Here is an 18010-nt window from a genome sequence, read left to right as displayed (position 1 = left end):
AGGAGGGAGAAAGGTTGTTTTCTGCTGCTCCAGAGAAGCGGACACGGAGCAATGGTTCCAAACTACAAGAAAAAAGATTCCACCTAAACATTAGGAAGAACTTCCTGACAGTAAGAGCTGTTTGACCGTGGAATTTGCTGCCAAGGAGTGTGGTGGAGTCTCCTTCTTTGGAGGTCTTTAAGCAGAGGCTTGACAACCATATGTCAGGAGTGCTCTGATGGTGTTTCCTGCTTGGCAGGGGGTTGGACTCGATGGCCCTTGTGGTCTCTTCCAACTCTGTGATTCTATTCTATTCTAATCTAGGTCACAGGTCACAGGCTCACATCCTGTTCATATCTGGAATGTGCCCTTTAGACAGGATTTGTGAGGAAAGAGACAATGGGGAGGTTTCCCACTTTGACCTTGCAGAGAAATATTTGAGGTCAATTTGTGCAAGACCTTTTCTGTGGGGTTTCAGACATGTGGTTTATATATACAGTTATGAACAATTTTATTAATAATAATAGTAATAATAATAAATAATAATAAATTTTATTTATATCCCGCCCTCCCCAGCTGAAGCCGGGCACAGGTCAGCTAACAACAACAGAACAGTACAAAAGTACAGCACAAACAACACTCTAAAATCATTCATTATAAAATTAATTAAATTCAAGCCACTGGCCACCATTGGGCCAGAGCTCCGTGAAGATTGCCGAGGGAGGGAGTCAGGCTGTGCCCTGGCCAAAGGCCTGGCGGAACAGCTCTGTCTTGCAGGCCCTGCGGAAATATATCAAGTCCCACAGGGCCCTAGTCTCTCTCTTGTGACAGAGTGTTCCACCAGGTCGGAGCCACAGCCGAAAAAGCCCTGGCTCTAGTTGAGGCCAGCCTAACTACTCTGTGGCCTGGGACCTTCAAGATGTTTTCATTTGAAGACCGTAAGTTTCTCTGTGGGGCATACCAGGAGAGGCAGTCCCGTCGGTACGAGGGTCCTAGGCCGTAAAGGGCTTTAAAGGTTAAAACCAGCACATTATTATTATTATTATTATTATTATTATTATTATTATTAATGACCTTAAAATTCTTATAACAGGATGCAGGGGAGACTGCGGGAGAAAAGGAGGGGGCCGAGGAAGTGGGGGGGGAGAGACGTCTCCATCGGGGCTCCCAAGGGGAATCTCCGGAGGGTCCACCTTGGCCTCTCCCTCCTGCTTAGGAGGGAGACCTTCAAGGCGACCAAAGAGGGATCCCTGGAAAGTGGGGGTCCAGTCCCCCCACCCCTTCTTTCCTGCAATCTCCATCCTTTTCCCACCCCATAAGCCCCTGCCCTGTCCAGATGCAGTGATTCTGCCCAGTCCAACCTCTGGTCCCCTGGAGAGGAGAGAAAATCCCGAGAGGAAGAGGGGAGGGGGGAGGCCTTCTCAGAAGTGACTCTTGGTTTCTACAATCCCACCCAGGAAGCAGCCAGAAACCTTTCCCTCTCTCTCAGGATTCCATCTTTATTGTCTTTTCTACTGAGGATGAGGATAATGTACACCTGTCATCAGAAACAGGGGTGCAGAGTCCATGGAATGACTCTTAGGATTGATACAGAAGTTGCACCTCAAAAGCATTTCTGTTCCTTTTATTCTTTGTAGGCAATGTCAGAGTGACTGACAAGCTGAGATACAATCCTTCATCATCCGATGACGGTGACTGCATGAATCTTTCCAGTCAAAGGACCCATTTTCCTGATAGACAGTGCCTGGGGCTGGAGGCTCTACACACCGGGTGTGCCTGTGCAGGCCAAAGACTGCCAGTATTAGCACAGGTGAGGTGTGTGACCTCCCCAAATTTACAGACTGTATGTGAATGAGAGTTTGTGGGTGGGATTATAGTTTACGGAAACCCTGTGATTTTCTCCACCCATAACATTTCATAAGCTGATATTGCGAAGTCCAAAGAAGCTACAAAAGTTACAAAATCCAAAATAACTACAAAAAGTCACAAGATAAGAATAACAATTGCATTTATACCCCGCCCAACTGGCTGGGTTTCCCCAGCTACTCTGGGCAGCTTACAGAACATATAAGAAAGAGTAAAACATCAAACATTAAAAACCTCCTGATACAGGGCTGCCTTCTAAATGTCAGATAGTTGTTCATTTCCTTGCCCTCTGAAGGGAGGGCATTCCATGGGGCAGGAGACCATCTGCCTGGTTCCCTGGAACTTCGCTTCTCACAGTGAGGGAACCAGCAGAAGACCATGACACTTTAAAAGTCAGAACGAACAGTTTGAATTGTGCTGAGAAATACACTGGGAGCCAGGGAAGATCCTTTAGGACCAGTGATATCTGGTCGCAGCAGCTACTACCAGTCACTAGTTTAGGTCCGCATTCTGGATTAGTTGCAGCTTCCGAGTCACCTTCAAAGGTAGCCCCATGTACAGCACATGGCAGTAGTCTAACCAGGAGATAACCAGAGCATGGACTATTCTGGCAAGACAGTCAGTGGACAGGGAAGGTCTTAGCCTGCGCACCAGATGGAGCTGGTAGGCAGCTGCACTGGACATAGAAATGACCTCCATGGACAGCTGTGAGTTCAAAATCAAGGACCAGGGAGTCACCAACACCTGCCTCTCCCCTGTCCCCCAGGGGCAGTACTTCTGTCTTGTCAGGATTCAACCTCAATCTGTTAGCTGTCATCCATCCATCCTTCAATCACCTCCAGACAGCCACACAGGGTATTCACTGCCTTCATTGGTTCCAATTTAAAAGAGAGGAAGAGCTGGGTATCATCCACATACTGGTGAACACCCAAGCCAAACCCCCTGATGATCTCTCTCAGCGGCTTCATATAGATATTAAAAAGCATAGGGGAGCACCCAAGGGTCTGAACACTTATACCCCAACACCACTTTCTGGACACGGCCGAGGAGGAAGGAGGGGAACCACTGCATAGCAGGGCCCCCAGCTCCCCTAGAGGGTCCAGAAGGATACCATGGTCAAAGGTCTCCAAAGCCACTGAGATCCAGCAGAACCAGGAAAGAGCTTCCCCCTTGGCCTCTGGCCCATCGAGGATCATCAACCAGCGCAACCAGGACAGTTTCAATCTCATTATGTGGCTTGAATCACAATTGGAAGGATAATGGTGGCAGGACCTTCCTTGGTCCCGCAGCCCACAAAAGCTTCAGCCACAATACTTCTAATAGCTTTGAAGGGGCCACCGGATGGAAGCCTGGGCAGTGAGTTTCAAGACCCCTTCTCAGCCCGGCTGATATGATCCCAAGGAAAGCAGAGCAGTACGTTAGGCACCAGCTTGGCTGCAGGAGTTGAATGAAGAAGGTGTGCAGGACACCATCCAACCCTCTTAGAGACTCCACTCTGGATTTGTGTGGGTTTCCCTCCATAGCCTTTTCTTCTCCTGAACATAACTCACGAGGCAGTGAAGGTTTAGGACCAGAGTTTTCCTTCTCGATGGGCTTCTTTCCCCGGTTGACGATCCCACCTGCCCTTCACTTTCCTCTTCCGCACGGGCAGAATCTGCCTTCTAGACTGTGGGATTCACAGTTGTTCTCCTCCTCTCCATCCTCCAGGGCTTGACTTCAGGTGCAGCAGAATTCCCCAGCCCCCCAAGGATTTGAGACCCATCAGCTTTCCTCACCTGGGTTAGCCGGCCGGTTGAAGCCATTACTTGAACCCCTGTTGCATGCTGACAGCTTCTGGAAGCCACAGGTGAGAGCTGAGTGCAGGGTGGGGACCAAGGGTGGATACCGTATTTTTCGCTCGCTAACACGCACCTGACCATAACACGCACATAGTTTTTAGAGGCGGAAAACAAGAAAAAAAATTCTGAATGAAACAGTGGATGTATCATTTTTGTGCTTCATGCTGTGGCCACAGACATGTGACTTGACGGTGAGTTTGGGGTAGCCCAATGCAAAAATCCTGAGAATCCATGTGGATCTGTGCTTTGTAACCACGTTTTTGCACCATTGCAGCCCCAGGCAACAGTGGGTGCTTTTTTTTTGGTGCAGGCTGTAGCCATGGACATGCAATGTGATCTGATGGCGAATTTGGGGTGACCCAATGCAAAGATCCTGAGGATCCATGTGGATCCGTGCTTTGTAACCACGTTTGTGCACCATTGCAGCCCTGTTTTTGCATCAGATCATTGCTTTGTGATCTGATGGTGAATTTGGGGTGACCCAATGCAAAGATCCTGAGGATCCATGTGGATCCGTGCTTTGTAACCACGTTTTTGCACCATTGCAGCCCTGTTTTTGCATCAGATCATTGCTTTGTGATCTGATGATGAGTTTGGGGTGACCCAATGCAAAGATCCTGAGGATCCATGTGGATCCATGCTTTGTAACCATGTTTTAAGTGGGGAGGGAAGGAAAAACATAGAAGGGACAAGGAGCACGACAGGGGTGTGCGGAGAAGCAGCTGGCTAAGAATGCAGGAGAGGGGTTTAAGGGGGGGGGAAGGAAGGCAAAAGTCCCACCCACCCAAGCCAGCCCTCTCTCTCTCTCTCTCTCTCTCTCTCTCTCTCTCTCTCTCTCTTTCCCCTGCATGTTTTCCGCTGCCTGTGAGTCCCTAGACACAGCAGCAGCAGCATCGGAGCAGGGAGAGGAATTAGAGGGAAGGACGCTCTGCTTTCCCCTCTGCTTGCCTGGAGGGGAGGGGATTTGCCTGCTCTTTGTTCCGTTTGAGCAAACACAGTAACAAAACAGAAGAGGGTGGGCAGTAAGACCCTGAGGCAGAATGCAGGAAAGCAGCAGCCTCCTCTCCTCCGTGACAGCACAATATGATTTTTGCCTGATTTTTGCCCTGCACTTGGGACAGACGGCTCCAGGGACCACACATTCGCTCAATAACACGCACAGACATTTCCCCTTACTTTTTAGGAGAAAAAATCTGTGTGTTATAGAGGGGAAAATACGGTAATTTACTGCAGAAGGTGCATGACAATGTCCCCCACTAAAGGAACTACCGCTCCTCTAACATCCCATGACATCCTATAATTATGATATTTAAGACAGATCAGGAAAAAATTCATGTCTCCAGAAACAACACAACTTCAGGCCATCAATGAATCAATATTACCTATTGAAGGATGAAATTTCCATTAAGTACAGTTATCTTTTTGCCGATAATATCCTGCTTTTCAGTGTCACATTAGGATAGTCCTGTGTCAGAAGATGGTGCATGAGATCAGGCAGCACATCATTATTATAAGGAGCAATGGGGGTGGACGTTTCCATCTGGGATTCCCATTTGCCAGCTGCTTTCCTTCCGCTTCTCCTGCTCTCTCCATGCAATGTGAGGCATGAGGACAGAGGTCCATCTCCGAGAACAGGAGCTTCCCTGAGCACCCATTCAGCTGACCTCAAGCACCAAGCCTTGTCACTAGTTCTCTGACTGACCCAGATCACAGTCCCCAGAAAAGACGTAGGCCTGGGAATCCCAAAATAATGATATAATAATAATAATAATTTATAAAACCCTGCCCATCTGGCTGGGTTTCCCAGCCACTCTGGGTGGCTCCCAACAGAACATTAAAAACAGAATAAAACATTAAAGATTAAAAACTTCCCTAAACAGGGCTGCCTTCAGATGTCTTCTAAAAGTCAGATAGTTTATTTATAATGACATCTGATGGTAGGACATTCCACAGGGCTGGCTCTGCTACCAAGAAGGCCCTCTGCCTGGTTCACAGTAACCTCACTTCTTGCAGGGAGGGAACTGCCAGAAGGCCCTCAGAGCTGGACCTCAGTGTCTGGGCTGGACGATGGGGGTGGAAACGATCCTTCAGGTATACTGGGCTGAGGTCCTTTAGGGCTTTAATGGTCAGCACCAACACTTTGAATTCTGCTTGGGAATTGTACTGGGAGGCAATGTAGGTCTTTCAGGACTAGTGTTATATGGTCTAGGTGACGACTACCAGTCACTAGTCTAGCTGCCGCATTCCGGATTAGTTGCAATTTCCGGATCACCTTCAAAGTGCGTGTTGCAGTAGTCTAAGCAGGAAATAAAAAGAGCATGCACCACTCTGGCAAGACAGCCTGCGGGCAGGTAGGGTCTCATCCTGCGTACTAGATGGAGCTGGTGGACAGCTGCCCTAGATGCAGAATTGACCTGTGCCTCCATGGACAGCTGTGAGCCCAAAATGACTCACAGGTTGTGCACCTGGTCCTTCAGGGCCACAGTTACACCATCAGGACCAGGGATTCCCCCCCCACCTGCCCACCCTTGTCCCCCAGGGACAGTACTTCTGTCTTGTCAGGGTTCAACCTCAATCTGTTAGCCGCCATCCATCCTCCAAACACCTTCATGCACCCAAACAGGACTGATGCCACGGTGGAGTCTACCTCTTTCCGAATCTGAGCGATTTTATCTGCAAAAAACTTTGCAAAATCATTGCAGGAGATCTTGGGGGCCTTACCTGGCCCCAATGGAGTAAGTGGTTCCGTTAAATTGCGAACCACCTGAAAGAGTCTCCTGCTGCTGTTTTCTGCAGATGCAGTAGAAGCGGCGAAGAAGGTCCTCTTTGTCGTCGCCATTGCCACTTGGTAGACTCGATGTTGAGCTCTTTTTTTCTTTTTAATCATTTTTATTAGTTTTCCCATTTTAACAATCCAATCAAATCACATTGAATGTTCCAAATTATACAAATACATATCTGTCAGGGACTCAGCGGGAGCGCAGGGAGGAGAGGAGATGGAGAGCGAGGGGGAGCAATCCGAGGGTAGCGTAGGAGAGGATGACAGCAGCCCGATAGATTCCGTGAGCCTCTCCAGCGAATCGGAAGATTCACAGAAGGGGGCGCCGATGGGCAGGGCAAGGGGGGACCCAAGGGGGACACCCCAGAAACAAGGGGCCAGCGGGGACTCCCAGAGCAGCAGTTGGAAATCAGGACCAGCTTCCCCACCAGAGCGTAGTGGGAGGGAGGAGTCCCAGGTATCAGAGCCCACATATTCACCACCAGCGAGAGAAGAGGAGTCAGGGGTGGCCACGCCTCCATCGGAGAGCGAGGGAACGGTCAAGAGGAAAGTTGCAGGCTGGGCGCGCGCGCCAAGTTCAAATGTACAGGCGAGCGGCACAGAAGGTAGCCCGGATAGGGAACCAGGTCCTAAAGCCCGCCGGAAGGAGGGGGAAGAATCATCAGGGTCAGCGTCAGAGGAGTCCAGAAAGGATGAAACCCTAGCGGGCAGGAGGGCCCAGAGGAGGAAGGAGCTAAGGAAGAGGTGGAGCAAAGCGAGAGTCTTAAACTGGTGTGGAAGGGGCGGAGACTCAGACGGGACTTCGCCGGTCTAGGGTTGAGACATAGAGCTGCGCGCTGCGGCTTTAAAATGGAAACTGAACCTCAATAAAGACTTTTGTACATAACTACAGCCTAGCGTTGGTCCTCTGTGAGCTGGGACCTAGAGGCAGCTCTGACAATATCAAATAGTCCAAATATTCTGCCTAAATTATAATTTTTTTGTTGGGACTTCCCATGTTTCAAGTTCGGGGGGCTCTGATCATCCCATATCTCTGCTGCCTTGAATAGTCTTTCCAATAGTTCCTTTAAATCTTCCTGTTGTTAACCTTCAATGTTGAGCTCTAACATGTGTCTGGTCAAATTCAGATTGAGTCCATATGGACCTTCTGAGGTCAGTGGGACTGTGCAGGTGATTTATGAAGATCTAGAGGTGCTAACGGAGGGAACCACTAAATTTGAAAGGCAGTCTCACAGGACAACGGTATTCCAAAATCATACTGCTTTATTAATGACGAATGAGGATTATAAAAGTTTGCTGATGCATTACTATCATTTGACATCATTGCATTTTCATTTCCTATAAATTGGGAACATGGGTAGGATGTGGAAGAATGTAGGAGATGTTGAAATAAGAAAAGTTGCTAATGGAGTTTGATGTGCCTTTTTTTCCTGCGCTCTCTTTCCCCTGAAACCCAAACAGGATTTCCTTTCCTCCCACTCTGAAGATGGTGATGGAGAAGAATGTCAGAATTCTGGAGGATGGGGCACCTTTGGTTTTATTAAGAATAGCCATTGAAATGTGTGCAATGTGGAATATGCTTCACTGAATGAGCACACATAGTTCACATCAACGAACTCAAACGGGGGAGAAACCAATTAAAGGTATGGAGAGTGGAAAGAGTGTAACTGACAGTGGAAAACTTAGAACACATCAGCGGACTCACATGGGCAAGAAAGGATTCAAATGCAGGAAGTGTGGGAAGAACTTCAGTCAGAGTAGACAACTTAAATTACACGAACGGACTCACACGGGTGAAAAGCCATATGAATGTATGGAGTGTGGGAAGAGCTTCAGTGATAGTGGAAGCCTTAGAAAACATCAACGGATTCACACAGGGGAGAAACCATTTAAATGCATGGAGTGCGGAAAGAACTTCAGTCAGAATGGAAACCTTAAATTACACGAACAGACTCACACGGGTGAAAAACCATATGAATGTATGGAGTGTGGGAAGAGCTTCAATCAGAGTGGAAGCCTTAAATTACATGAACGGACTCACATGGATGAAAAACCATATGAATGCAAGGAGTGTGGAAAGAGCTTCAAACAGAATGGAAACCTTAAGTTACACCAACGGACTCATACAGGTGAAAAACCATATGAATGTATGGAGTGTGGGAAGAACTTCAGTCAGAGGGGACACCTTAAATTACACGAACGGACTCACAAAAGGGAGAAACCTTTTAAATGTATGGAGTGTGGAAAGAGCTTCCGTCGAAGAGATACACTTAGAATACATCAACGGACTCACACAGGGGAGAAACTATTTACATGTACGGAATGTGGGATGGCCTTCAGTCAAATTGGAAACCTCAATAAACATCAACAGAGGCATTTAGGGGAGAAACCATTTAAATGTATGGAGTGTGGAAAGAGCTTTAGTCAGGGTGGAGCTCTAAGTATACATCAACGAACTCACACAGGGGAGAAACCGTTTAAATGTGTGCAGTGTGGGAAGTGCTTCACTTACGATGCAAGCTTTAGATCACATCAACGGACTCACACAGGGGAGAAACCATTTAAATGTGTGGAGTGTGGGAAGTGCTTCAGTTTCAGTGCAAGCCTTAGATTACATCAACGGACTCACACAGGGGAGAAACCACATGAATGTATGGAGTGTGGAAAGAGCTTCAGTCGGATTGAAAGCCTTAGAATACATCAACGGACACATACAGGGGAGAAACCATTTAAATGTATGGAGTGTGGAAAGAGCTTTAGTGAGAGTGGAACCCTTAGAATGCACAAACGGACGCATACAGGGGAAAAACCATTTAAATGCATGGTGTGTGGAACAAGCTTTAGTGATCGTGGAAGCCTTACGAAACATCAAAATATTCACACAGGGGAGAAACCATTTAAATGTATGGAGTGTGGAAAGGACTTCAGGTTCAATACAAACCTTAGAAAACATCAACTGACTCACACAGGGAAGAAACCATTTAAATGCATGGAGTGTGGAAAGGACTTCAGTCAAAGTGCACACCTTAGAAAACATCAACTGACTCACACAGGGGAGAAACCACATAAATGTATAGAGTGTGGAAAGAGCTTCAGGCAGATTGGAAACCTTAGAATACATCAACGGACTCATACAGGGGAGAAACCATTTAAATGTATGGAGTGTGGAAAGAGCTTCAGTTGCAATCCTACCCTTAGATCACACCAACGGACTCACACAGGCGAGGGGAAACCATTTAAATGCATGGAGTGCGGAAAGAGCTTCAGTTACACATCTACCCTTAGAACACATCAGCTGATTCACACAGGGGTGAAACCATTTAAATGTATGGAATGTGGAAAGAGCTTCAATCAGAATGGAAGCCTTAAATTACACCAACGGACTCACACAAAGGAGAAACAATTTAAATGCATGGAGTGCGGAAAGAGGTTCAGTTACACATCTACCCTTAGAACACATCAACGGACTCACACAGGCAAGGGGGAAACCATTTAAAGGTGTGGTGGACAGAAAATGTTTCACTCAGAGTGGAAATCTTAGAAAACATCAGCAGACACACAGGGAAGAAACCATTTAAACGTATGACATGTGGAAGGAGCTTCAGTCAGAGTGGAACCCCTGATTTACATCAACAAACTCCCACAAGAGACAAACCATATAAACGTCAGGAAAGTATATTGAGGTTCAGTCCTAGTGGAAGTCCTACATCAACAGACTCTTGGACAGGAAGAACTTTAACACTTGACACCCTACAAACCCATCAACCCTCAAAGAGGAGAAGCTGATTAAAGGGAAAGATTGCAGAAAGTGCTTTAGTTATAATGGAGTGTTTAAGGAACATCTAAGGACTCAGAGGGGAGAACCCATTTAGATGTATGGAGTGAGGAACGTGTTCCTTTCAGAGTCCACTCTTTTCTTCACAGCAATGAACTCAGCAGGAAATCCATCTTAAAAGCATGTCGTGTATTTGAAGTTCTGGTGTTTATATGTAAAACTGTATAGTAATGAAATAATGAAGGTAACGTCTCACACTAGTGAGTATAATTTTAGATGTAAGGTACCTTTTGATAGTGAGGGGGAGAGGGTGAATCTGGATTTCTGGGATGCTCATTTGCCTGGAAGCAGCTGGCAAAAAGCTTTGCTTCATGAAGCCCCTGCAGATGCTGAGTTGCTGACTTCCCTCCCAGACGACAGGAAGCGAAAGACACACCTCCATTGCCCTGTGTCCTTCCAGCCTCTTTCCTCCCTTGCTCCCTTCTGCCGGTTTGTGTGCCTGACTTGGATATCCTGTGTGGTGTATTTTTCTATTGCTGAAACTGGATTTGCTCTCAGGAGCTAAGTTTTGTGCCTCACTGGGGACCCAGTGAGAACTGTATGCTTTGAAAGCTCAGTAAACTATTACTGAAGAAGTCCTGCTGCCTCTGTGTGTGTTTTTGACCTCAGTGTGGGACTTGTTCTGCACGTGGCCCCCACCCTGCTGCTACTTGGCTCATGCCCTGGAGTTGCTCTACTCAAGCATGCAAGATGTTTTTTGCACCAAACTCTGTCACCCCCCCCCCCCCACTGCATGATCTCCAAGCACTGCTTCTTCACCAGAACTTCATCCCTGCTTCCTGCGCGTTCTGAAGAAAACTAGAAATACTGAAATTGAATGGGAGATTCCCCCCCCCCAAGCCTAATTTCAAGAGAGCGAAGCAGGGGCTGCAGGTACCAGGGAAGTCTCCTTTCCATAGTCCCAGAAGTTTTTATTCAATCATGCTACTCAGGAGTTTTCCTGCCAGAGGACCACAGTTCATATTACCATCATACTGCTGTGGCTGCCTTTGCTGTCATGGACTGGCTGGGTGCAGGGGGGGGGAGGAGCACCAGCTGGGGAAGAATGTGTCCACAATGGAAGAAGGCTCAGATCCTGGGGACTGGTGGTGGGATGGTGATGAGCAGAAAGAGGGAGAAAGGGGAGCAGAACGGGAGGGAGAGGTGTTGCAAGCTAAGGAGGAAACAGGGTTTGGTGAGCAGGAAGAGTCAGGGGCAGAGAGCAGTTCAGGCTCGGAGGGAGGAGAGGAGGGGGCCAGGAGACCCAGAGGAGGCCGGCTGCTGAAGCATCCATAGAGATTCCCCCTCCTGCTGTGACCTCTCCCGGGGTCTCCTAGAGCAGGCATGTCCAACTTCCAAGAGACTGCTATCTACTCACTATTAAAAAAACCAGGCAATGATCTACCCATTGGATTGACCAAAGTTGTTGAGCTTTTTGCTTTCTTGGGGGGGGGGGGGTTGTTGAGCTCCCTGAAGCTTTCCTGAGCCTCCACATCTGGGGAGAGCTATTTTGTTTGCTGAGGGAAGGAGTCACAATCCTTTCACATTGCGGGTGTCAGGCTTTTAGGTAAGGAGATGAAGCTCAGGTGGTAGAGAGTTTATAAGGAAAAAAACCTGGCATGTGGATTTACTCGCTGCCCAGCTCGTCAGGGTGCCACTCCCCGGGGGTCCCTCTGGTCAGCAAAAGAAGGGAGTCTCCAGCCAAGTGAAAGTTGCAAAACAGTGGTCAGTAGACCTGATCTTTATTTGTTGCAACAAGGTTCAAACACACAAAGAAGAATTAGAAGAAGAGTTTGGATTTGATATCCCGCTTTATCACTACCCAAAGGAGTCTCAAAGCGGCTAACATTCTCCTTTCCCTTCCCCACAACAAACACTCTGTGAGGTGAGTGGGGCTGAGAGACTTCAGAGAAGTGTGACTGGCCCAAGGTCACCCAGCAGCTGCAGGTGGAGGAGCAGAGACGCAAACCCGGTTCCCCAGATTACGAGTCCACTGCTCTTACCCACTACACCACACTGGAGTAGGAATGGGGTTGCGTGAACTTTTAAGACCTCTCCCCCACCCTTTCCTATAATAGATTTTTTAACAGCATCATCGATACATCACAAATATGTCATAAAGAGGGAATGGTGGTCATGGGGTAGCATGAGTCCCTCACCCACCGCTGTCAATCACCCCTATTTCCTGTCAATCACCTTCTAAGTATCCGCTTCCCAAAGAAGAATAAAACCTTTTACACTTCTCCCTACCTTTGGACTTTCCTGAGTTTGGGCTTTGAGAGTACCTGGTTCCAGTTCCCTCCACCATTGGATTTCTGCCTGGTTCATTGTTGCCCCTCCTGCTCCTTCCTCTTGTTTCCTCCTGGGAAGGGGTGAGGTGTACGTGACCATAAGCCGGTGGGATTATGGAGAAGGCCTGTGCTGAAGATCTGCCTTCTCAGTGGGAGGAAAATGCCATTGGAATGGAACCAAGCGGTTGAGACGCTGGTTTTATGTGAATTTCTGAAGACTTTGTATGTTTCCCCCTTCAGCCAAGTTCAAAAGATACATTGTACCACTTCTAGGACGCAGGTGGCGCTGTGGGTTAAAGCCTCAGCGCCTAGGGCTTGCCGATCGAAAGGTCGGCGGTTCGAATCCCTGCAGCGGGGTGCGCTCCCGCTGCTCGGTCCCAGCGCCTGCCAACCTAGCAGTTCGAAAGCACCTCCGGGTGCAAGTAGATAAATAGGGACCGCTTACTGGCGGGAAGGTAAACGGCGTTTCCGTGTGCGGCTCTGGCTCTGGCTCTGGCCAGAGCAGCGATGTCACGCTGGCCACGTGACCCGGAAGTGTCTCCGGACAGCGCTGGCCCCTGGCCTCTTAAGTGAGATGGGCGCACAACCCCAGAGTCTGTCAAGACTGGCCCATACGGGCAGGGGTACCTTTACCTTTACCTTACCACTTCTAGGCAATCGATACCAGAATGGAGACATTTTATGAAGCTCCTTCCATTGTCTGCCCAGCAGGAGTCACTCAATCAACCTGCCAAAGGCTGAGCTGCCTTCTCTGCCTAAGCATTGCAGTGATGCCCTGCCCATTGCGCCCTCCAGACACCAGAGGTCGCTGTTTTGCAACATCTGATGGCTGCCTGCCAAAATCTAACGATCCTGATTGGTCAGTGGTTGCCCATTCACAGAAAATGCAGACTTCATTCATAAAATAATCATGGAAGCATGCATTTAACAGTTGATTTCTCAAAAGAGAGGTCTGGGGTTTTAGGGTTGTGTCATGCTTGTACAGTGTAGGGGAACGCTCAGGCTCACGGTCTTGACTTTAGCTCCAGACCATGGAAGGGATTTGGTATTACTTCCGGGAGGCCACAACCCACCTCCCCGGCTTGTACTATCAGAAAAAGGGTCTATGTTGCAATGGGTTTTGTGTCTCCTCCTGCCATGTGGACTCTGCCCCCTGAAATAGCTTTGCAATTCTGGACTATCAGAAAGAGCTGAGGGGTGTTAATGGAGAAATCTGAGGGCTCCCTTGGACAAAAAACAAGGACCTCAGCCAGGAAGAGCAGAGCAAAACAGCAGCCAGTTGGCTTGGTCTTGATTGAAGACTGTCGCGACAGGACTCCCACCAGCCACAAGGTGGAACAAGATGGAAGCCCCAAACAAGAGAACCCAAACTTTTATTAGCTGCTAATCCCCATGTTACACCCTCCCCCCAAAAAACTACATCACTCATACATCACGGTTACATCATCAAAGGGGAGGTCTGGTGGCAGGAATCTGAGCATCCTGGACCCTGCCCCATGGTTCCCCCTGCCCTCCACCAAACACCCATCAAGTGGAACAAAAGAGATCTTTACATTTCCCTGTTTCTGGCCAAGTTAATCACACCCTTTTGTCTTCATCTGGGTTTGTTATTTCTGGAATAGCTACCTGTCTGGCACTCAGGTATCAGGATGCCAGGGATTATCACTCAGGCAGAGGGGCTGCTGAGTAGCTGAGCTCACATGTCTATAGGAATTTCTGAAGTTTTCCCAGCGAGCCAGTACACAGATACATTGATCAGTGAATTCTTACATTTGGTATTGTGCAGCAAAGGCCCTTTTAATAGACACTTTGATGAAGTGTTTTGTGGGGACAAATCACAAAAGTCACAAAAATGATGGTGCTGATTTTGGTAGTGGGCTGCATGTGCATGAGATCTGCTGGAGGGGCAACACCCCCCCCCCCACACACACACACCTATACATAAATTCCTGCAACAGGGGGCAAGCAGGGCTTCTAGAGAGCTTACTTCTAGAAAGAGACAGAATGGGTGCACCCATTTTTAAAAAAATAATTTTTATTGGTTTTTCATATACACAATAACCATAACCATTCCAAAAAATAAAAATAAAAAAGGTTATTTTGAACCTTGAGACCTCCTTCCCTCCCTCCATGGGTACCATTTCTTTTAAAAAATTCTCTTTCCCCCTGTATCTTTTACTGTTATCCATCTATTATATAATCATGATAACCAAAGTTTGTTTCCCTTGTAATCCTGCCAAAGATTTCAACTGCCTACAGTGGTCTTTTAGATATATTTATACTTTCAAAAGTTGTCCACCAGCCAGTGAGCAGGAGCTGGATGATCTGTAGAAGGTTTCCACTGTGCAATCAACAAGGTAAGTGAGTCCCTGGCAGGGGGTGGTGCTGTGGGGCCCTTGGGTGTGTTCCGTGGACCTCCAGGAGTCCCTGGACCCCTAATTGGGAACCACTGCTTTACAGCTAAAACAATGAGAAACAATGTTGTCTCTCTACTACTGATCTAACCAGCCCTGCTTCACATTACCACCACTCTGACATTCCATTCCACCCTCCAATGGTCTCTACTGAAGAGGCCAGAGATCATACTGGCTGCAAATCCTGGAAGACCTGTTCCCTGTCTTGCATGCCTGGAAGGGGGGAGACCAGACTGACGCCAGCCACGGAGGCCTTGTCTGCTGAAGAGTCCTGGAAGACCTGCTTGCTGCCTTGCCCATCTGGTCTAAGAGGGTGGGGCCTGCAGTGAGTGACGGATGAACTCCAGCTACAAGGTCTGAGGTCAGCTGAGAAGACCAGAGACCATCTTGATTGTGTGTTCTGGAAGACCTGCTCCCTGCCTTGCTGGCCTTTCCCACCTGGCCTGAGAGGGCCATCTAAAAACATTGAGATTGTCGAAAAGGTCGGAGGTTATTATGGCTGTGAGTCCTGCTCCCTGCCGATCGAGGGACATCAGAGTACCACACTATTCTACCTTGGTCAGGCTACAGCTGGAGTACTGTGTCCCATTATGGGTGCCACTATTTAAGAAAGATATTGACAAGATGGGAAGTTTGCAGAGGAGGGCAACTAAGATGGTCCAGGGTCTGGAAACCAAGGCTCATGAGAAACGGGTGAGGGTGTTGGACATTTTCAGCCTGGAGAAGAAGAGACTGAGAGGAGACCTGGAGCTCCCCAGAGCGAAGAGGAAGAGAAGGATGGGTATAGAGAGTCGGAGGATATCAGAAACAGAGCTCTCTAGAGAGACAGAGAGCTAGAGGCGGAAGGAGTCATTCTCCTTTCTTCCAAGCCATTTGAGGACGAGTCCCCTCAAAATCTCTTCTCCTCTGCCAGAGAAGAAGAGATAAATTCTCATGGAAGTGAGAGAGGGCTGGAAGCCAAGGGATTAATGGGCGGTCTCTCACAACACCACCAGGGGGGGGATGATTCATCAGAGAAAGGGGTGGGACACCAGCCAGAATCTCCCCATGCTCCTAGGATAGCCAGGGTCAAAGAAAAATGTCAATTGCAGAAACAAAAGGGGAGCTTCTGGAAGACATCCTGTTGGAGGAGGAATCAGAGCCCAGGTGCCTCAATGTCTTGAAAGGAGTTGGCAGTTGTGGGAGTGGCAGTGACTGTAATTATGATATATAATAAAAGCTGCTTGAAAACTGACGGAGTCTGCTTGCTGTGTGATTAAGCTGAGGGCCCAGCAATATTGTGACACAGAGGTTGTACTAGATGAAAATCAGGGTCCCTTCCACCTCTACAATTCTCTGATTTTATTGATGGGAAGTGAGATTGCCCCTCTTACTGAAACTCTTTCCACATTCCAAGCAGCGATGTGATTTCTACTCTGTATGAATTATTTCATGTGAAGTGAGATTTTCCTTCTGACTGAAGCTCTTTCCACACTCTTGGCATTGATATTCTCTCCACTGTGAGTTATCTTATGCTGGTGGAAGCCTTTGCTTGTGTAAAAGCTCTTCCAACAATCCAAGCACTGATAGGTCTTCCGCTCTGTATGAATTCTTTGATGTGAAGTGAGACTTTCCTTCCAGCTGAAACTCTTTCCACACTCCAAGCACTGATAGGGTTTCTCCCCTGTATGAATTCTTTGATGGGAAGTGAGACTGGTCTCCCGACAAAAGCTCTTCCCACATTCCATGCACTTATAGGGTTTCTGCCCTGTATGAATGCTTTGATGGGAAAGGGAGGCTTCCCTCCATCTGAAGCCCTTTCCACATTCCAGGCATCGATAGGGTTTCTCTCCTGTATGAATTCTTTGATGGGAGGCGAGATGGTTCTTCCAACGAAAGCTTTTTCCACATTCCAAGCATTGGTAGGGTTTCTCACCTGTATGAATTCTCTGATGGGAAGTGAGACTGCTCTTTCGAGTGAAGTTTTTTCCACATTCCAAGCACTGATAGGGCTTCCCTGTATGTATTTTTTGATGGGAAGTGAGACTTTTCTTCCAACTGAAGCTCTTTCCACATTCCAAGCACTGGTAGTGTTTCTCCCCTGTATGAATGTTTTGATGGGAAGTGAGGCTTCTCTTGGAATTGAAGGAACTTCCAAATTCCAAGAACTGATATGGTTTCTCCCCACTGTGAATCCTTTGGTGGGAAGTGAGATGGGTGATCAGACTGAAGCTTTCCCCACATTCTAAGTACTCATAAGGTTTTTCTCCCCTGTGAATTCCTAGAATGGAAGTGAGAGGGCCGCTCTTGCTGCAGTTGTCTCCACACTCCAAATGTTGATAGGGTGTCTCCTCTGTGTGGCTTTTGTCATGGCCTCCCTTGTTCTTAAGTTCCATTTCCTCACCACCTGTAACAAAGAGGGAAATGGATTAGAACCTGAGAAACAAATTGAGACCCCAATTAGTGAACAATACTGATTAAGATTTGTGATAGAGGAAGAACTGAAGGGAGTTAGATGTGAGGACTTTCTAGAGGGTTCCCTGCCCTGCTTGACTGGCATTAATTGAAAAATCTGTGAGAACCTGAAACTTGAAAAGCCTGTCTCTTTTCTGAGACGGATTTGGTTTGGCCCAATCCTGGAATCTGCTCCATCTCAATGTCAGTAGTCTCTTTGGTCAGCCAAAAACCGACAAGAGTTAAAACAAAAGCAAAAGAACCTGACAGAAGCAAATTCAACTTCCCTCACCACTCTGAAGCCTACATTTTGAAAGGCCTGAGCAATTCAGAGCAGCCTGGCCATGGTTTAAAAGGTATGAATGGAGGAAGAATATTCACAGAGAAAGCATCAACCTCCATTCAAGGTGAGCTGTGAGAGGTGTTAGAAGCCTAGATTTTGCAAGTTGAGATGTTGAGCTGCACCAAAATCTGGGAGCTTCATCACACAGAGATATTTATGTAATTTCCGAGAGAGAGAGAGAGAGAGAGAGAGCGCGCCAAAAGGAAGCCTTACTAAGAGAAGCCATGATCTGACGATTCTCCTTCATGACTTC

General features: G+C 47.7%; 2 protein-coding genes across 15 annotated transcripts in view; one reads left to right on the top strand and one right to left on the bottom strand.

Moving 5' to 3' along the window:
* Positions 1-10874, top strand: part of LOC307225007 (uncharacterized protein) — a 74430-nt gene extending 63556 nt beyond the window's left edge. For 4 of the 10 annotated variants that reach the window (XM_079992572.1, XM_079992574.1, XM_079992575.1 and 1 more), the window contains exons 2-3: positions 3553-3691; positions 7924-10874. In XM_079992572.1, the coding sequence (XP_079848698.1) occupies positions 8051-9958 (1908 nt within the window). In that variant the 5' untranslated portion in view covers positions 3553-3691; positions 7924-8050 and the 3' untranslated portion in view covers positions 9959-10874. Of the gene's footprint in view, positions 1-1616; positions 1790-3552; positions 3692-7923 lie in introns of all 10 variants that reach the window. The other 6 variants (XM_079992570.1, XM_079992569.1, XM_079992567.1 and 3 more) reach the window with 2 other exon arrangements.
* Positions 1-18010, bottom strand: part of LOC307224976 (uncharacterized protein) — a gene marked incomplete at its 5' end in the record, with an annotated part of 128027 nt that overhangs the window by 76078 nt on the left and 33939 nt on the right. The gene's annotated exons all lie outside the window — the stretch shown is intronic.

This window comes from Podarcis cretensis (genome assembly GCF_951804945.1).
Source record: "Podarcis cretensis genome assembly, chromosome: 10".
NCBI lineage: Eukaryota > Metazoa > Chordata > Lepidosauria > Squamata > Lacertidae > Podarcis > Podarcis cretensis.
The sequence above is the reverse complement of the archived record's forward strand: the minus strand, read 5'-3'. Positions and strand labels throughout refer to the sequence as shown.